Genomic DNA, 5,340 nt, shown 5'->3' on the forward strand with positions numbered 1-5,340 from the left:
CTTTGCAATAAATCATTACTGATATGAGTCAAGGAATATTTCTTCATGTTGGATACTGACTTGAATTGCCAACTCATACATCTGCAAGTTCACATGTTCTAATTTTTTCTGCTTACATGCTTAATTAAATTATTATATTCTTCCAAATTCACCTTCGTACCAAGTCATCTCGCATGTGTTTTTACAAGTAATGTAACATTTTGTTGATTTCCTCAATCTAAATCTTTTCGTTCATCATCTACTTGAGCAGATGATCTAGTTGAGGCCTAACTTTAAATTAAAAAAAAAAAAAAAAAATCTTTCTCCCATGCTCATTGATTTTCTATTGATTTTGGCATATGTCATAGCATGTGCCTCTGGTTCCTTCTGTTAAAATATTGGTGCAGATATTAGTCATATCTTTTAGCTTAGGGTATAAGACATTTCGAATCATAATCATTTTGGATCCCAATACAATGCGACATTCTTCTGATTGCCCCTGAAACTTCTTTGTCCTCTGAAGCGAATGTTCCTTTTAGGGGGCAAAAAACAAAAAACATCTTTCCTAACTAAAAGAGCTTATAGTTGACTGAGTTTCTAGGAGTGTAATAGTGTAAATTGTTGGGAGATGTTATATTGTAGCCCTCCAAATATATACTTCAAGTCTTAGGCCCTAGGGTTGTAGGCTAAGCATCAGCAGCGGATGGTAGCGTCACCATGCAGCAAGCATGCATGTTTACTTCATGCTGCAGGTCAATAGCGAGGCTTCCTGATAGGTGTCAAACTTCCATAGATCCGCTCGGCAAGGAATTGACTTATTATCTCACCTGAAAATGGTGGATGTGCCCGTTTGTTTTTGTTTAACCGTGTTATCAATTAGCAGATGTGGAATGCTTCCCATGGATGTAGGTTATGATTCCAACAATCGGACGTACGTGGCTTGGTTGTCAAGTTGGGCATTAACCGATTCAGGTTAAACTCGACCTTGAAAAGGTATTGTTAGACCTCCTGGACCATGGTCTCCATGCTAAGCATAGCTAATGGATTTGGTTTTCCATGGATTTGGTTTCCCATTATCCCAAAAAAGCTTCAATCCTACTGTGTTTGCTCTGGTGCAAATGACATACAATCTTTCTCTAGGTTCAGAATTAAAATAATAAAGAAAAAAAATGCACCATCAAGCGTGCATGATGTTGTTTAGCAGCTAACCATCACTGGGTTAACATATGTGACCAAATTATTGAATTAGAATGCTCACCTGCCAATGGCAATCCATTGGTAGCCTATTTTCAAAAAGTATAATATATATAACTTTTATAATAAATTAGAGAATCCAGTTTGAAGCATTTCGATGGCAATCCCCATCAATCTGCTTATTGGGTAATTTACTCGAACAATCTCATCCTTCACGGATGCTGAAACATGTCTGCGCCATGGAAGTTTCCATCATATCTACACGAATACTTACCGTTTGCTCAAATGATCCACTCCATTTATTGTCATCCTAACTTGTTCAAACTCAATGGCTGCATCTTTGCTGCTTTATAATATCAAAACAAAGAGGAAGCTAGGCGCCTTACTGCTTTGGATCTTACAGTACTTATAACGTAAGTGTTCGTGATATCTACCCAAAGGTATAGAAACAAGCAGAAGTACAAGAATCACTTCCACGTCTGTGCAAAAAATCTGTATACTGTGATACAAAGAAGCAGTCCTCCGATATGATGCGATCTTCCGACATAATGTATAATGCTTGATATTAGGATGACCTTACAAACGCATCAGGAAAAACCTTTGGCAAGAATGTATTTTTTGCTTTTACAATCAACCAATACAGGGCATAACATGGAATATGAATCAACGCCATACAGAAATACCTGCAAATTTATTGTCCATCCGTCAGTATCAAAAAACAAATGAACAACAGATAACGGATTGGAAAGCTGATAATTACCACAGAGGAGCCCAAGGAGTTGCTAGCTCAAGAAAAGGGTAAGGCCACCTGGAGAAACATAAATCTAAATTATGTCCAACATCGTAAGGTAGTGGATCTAGCGCAAGAGTTAGAAAACATTTAAGATGTGTGGAAAAAATATGACGCAAGCTGCTGCCACCTCCATCCTCTCTCATACAGAAAATTTGGTCCTAGTTTTGCCTTAACCCGCAGATATGTGATGCATATTTTAATGTAATAAGCTGAACTGAAAGATTGTTACTCACCAAGAAAAACCACAAGCATGCAGGACCCACTGAAAAATTACATAGGCACAACTCCACAGAACAAAATATGCCATTCGGAATGCTGGAAAAGACTGAAAAAACAACAACGTTTAGATCAATTTCTGTTTTAAAGTATGGAAAAGTAACTGCATGATATGCGTTATATTACTCTAGCACATACCAGGTTGTTGAGGGCAGTCTCAAGGAGAAGAAAGATGGCATTAAGGGAATGCATGCAGCCCATTATCTGCCATACAATGGTCAGCATCATATAGAAAACCACAGTAAGCATAAATGATGCAAAGATGATATTTTGGATAAATTAACCATAAATAATGTAAAAACAAGAGAAACACTCACCAATTATTAGGTTTTTCAGATATCATGATTATCAACCAGCCATAAATAAAGGTCATTTGTTTAATTATAATTTCACCAAACAATGACATTCTTTATTAATTTGACAAAAACAGCCACTGAGCTTTTACTGAAACAGCAAAGCTTTGTAGACACAGAAAAAGGTTAATGAAGCACTCAACACTTATAGTACTCTAACATTCCCTTCAATGGTATGGGGAAAATGGGTAAAGGTATTAGTCAAGAGTTGAGTTCTGTTTTGACTTTTGTTAGCAGTTTTTTCAGCAACCAAATGTTTTTAGCATGATTCGTTTTTTTTTCCTCTTTTTCCCCCTCCTTCTATTTAAGGCATTGATAAAGGATGGAATTTCAGTCTATCTCCCCCATAAATTGCCATCAAAGGAAGATTTTCTTTTTTTTTTTTTCTAGAGCTAGTGGAAGTATAACAAAGAGTGCGAATGTAAAGGGAATGCTTTCAACCAATTGCATAATGCACAATGAAATGATTATAGCACATTCTAAATTTCAATCCATGGTCCAAATATTGCTGCAGATTTTTACATTCAGTGCTTTAAATAATTGATGAGCTTGAACTGTAGTCACTAGTTAGCTGGCATGCATACTTCCACAGGACAATACGAGCAAGTGATATGTCTTCAACATCACAAAGGATGCACAACCTTTTATGTGACTATTATTTGACAGAAACTGGTCACTAATTTCCACAAAATATTATTGAAGATATCAAAGAGAAATGACCAGTAAACAGACAACATGAAGCTAAACGGAAATAAATAAAGGTTGTTTAATCTGCAGAATGAGGCCATCTAAAGTGCTTATAGAAACAGCACTGACTGTTGGTTCTAATCTCCTTGTTTTGGTCTAGACGTCTTTTTACCACAGGGGGTTGATGTTTAAGGCTTTTGCCTTTGGTTATGATATATTTCCTGAAGTGCACTATAAAACTGCTCAAAGGCTACCTTTGGCTATGACCATACTCGCTGAAGTCCACCATAGATTTGTGCAATTCCAATCCACATATGCAAGGTACTGCTTAGAAGCCAATCTAAGCAATCACAAATAAATTCAGAAACTATCTATTTATATATATATATATATATATATATATATATATATTTTTTTTTTTTTTTTTTTTTTTTTTCTTCTCTCCAGCACAATGAATACAAATGGCTCTCACATTCAGAGTTAGGTAAGCGTACAAAAAAAAAAAAAGAACAAATCATCTTAAAAGTTTTTGTTTAGACAAGATGAAAATATATATTACCCACCAGATTCAGGCTGAAATGTTCTGAAGATAGAAATGGTACTAGAAGACCCCAAAACACAACATCTGTCAGCACTGCAGCACCTGCACTAGTCTGTCAAAGGAATGGGTTGGCTTCAGTTCTATACATTTGATGAAAACAGTAAGAAAAATAACCCAGAAAAAAAGATTAACAACTGCAGAATTGAAATTTATGACTGGATTAAGCTTAGTGGATAGAGACAAATTAAGGAAATCGTAGGACTGTTGAGATAAAAAAAGTAATTCGAAATAGATAAGTGCATGTGAATGTTACAAACAATATATTATTTATATTAGACAAATCTCAGAAACTTTCATATAAAAATTAAAATAACGAATGATATTTTGAATTAGATTGACAACATGAATGCCAGAAATGCCAGAAAAGAGAGATGTAATGCTAACCTGATAGACAATTTGCATTGCATATCCCCAGAATCCAGCTCTTTTCTCAGTCACCTCTTGCTCATGATGGCTTTTCAATCTAATAACATCCGTATTTTTGTTCTTTCTGAAAGTTAGAGTTGCATGTCTATCCTGTTCAAATTCACTTTTAAGGAATCCACTGGCCTCCTCATCTTCAGTGCTTTGTTGTTTTGAATAAATCCAACAGCCATGGGCAGAAATCAAGGTGGCAATCTATAAGCAGCGATACTGAAAAAATCAAAATGGATGCAATTTCCTTCTTTTGAAGAGGGGGGAGGGGGGGGGGGGGGGACCAGAGATGGTTTTATAGCGCATTATTATATCATGACAATATTAGAAAATCTAATGCATGAAGTCTTGATACAAAATAACAAAACGGACCATCGTAGGGACTTACTGCAAAATAGATGATGACCAATGCAAAAGTCCACCTGCAGATCATTTATATGAGAAAAATCAAATGAAAAGGTCCTCTTAACAAGGATGCAGCATCTCATCAAGTTACGTTTTACATAAACATGACTCCAGCTATCAAAGGAACAATTTAAACTTTAATAACAGGTTGACTATAAACACACACGTCCTGTCATGATATTTTTGTTGAATCTTATGGAAAGTGGTCATTCTGTATAAAATAAAACCAAAGATACAGAATTTACAGGGAGAAAAGGAAATCCAACTATTATAACATGATTACCCATAGCCACGAAAAATTGTAAAGAAAATACTACAAAGAAATTTTACATTACTAGAAAAACAGCGATTGATAACACAACTAACATCCCAAAGCACAACTGAGTTTCCAGAATTTATGATTAGCATAATTAATCCATCATTTACACGTAAAACTTCTCTAAATTCTTGAATTATGATCCTGAGGAAAAGAAAAAACAATCGACTCTTCCTAGTCTGACTATTATTCAGGTATCTAAAATTAGCTTTACTCGTCCACCTTATCCCTTAAACAACTCCAGGATCGAACACTTCCTCTGAGATAACAACAACTTCTCTCTCAACAAACAAGTTTGAAATAAGAGTTGCGCAATCCGATC

General features: G+C 35.5%; 1 protein-coding gene across 1 annotated transcript; it reads right to left on the bottom strand.

Annotated features, from left to right (window-relative positions):
• Positions 1 to 1,488: 1,488 nt before the first annotated feature.
• LOC105044945 (uncharacterized) lies at positions 1,489 to 4,719 on the bottom strand (the record flags this gene model as incomplete). Its single annotated transcript, XM_073257587.1, is given in 7 exon segments — positions 1,489 to 1,856; positions 1,934 to 1,981; positions 2,200 to 2,291; positions 2,381 to 2,446; positions 3,846 to 3,935; positions 4,268 to 4,501; positions 4,686 to 4,719. Coding segments are annotated over 7 exon segments (682 nt in total), but the record flags the coding sequence as incomplete, so codon positions are not given.
• Positions 4,720 to 5,340: the final 621 nt, after the last annotated feature.

This window comes from Elaeis guineensis, chromosome 5 (assembly GCF_000442705.2).
Source record: "Elaeis guineensis isolate ETL-2024a chromosome 5, EG11, whole genome shotgun sequence".
Classification (NCBI taxonomy): Eukaryota; Viridiplantae; Streptophyta; class Magnoliopsida; order Arecales; family Arecaceae; genus Elaeis; species Elaeis guineensis.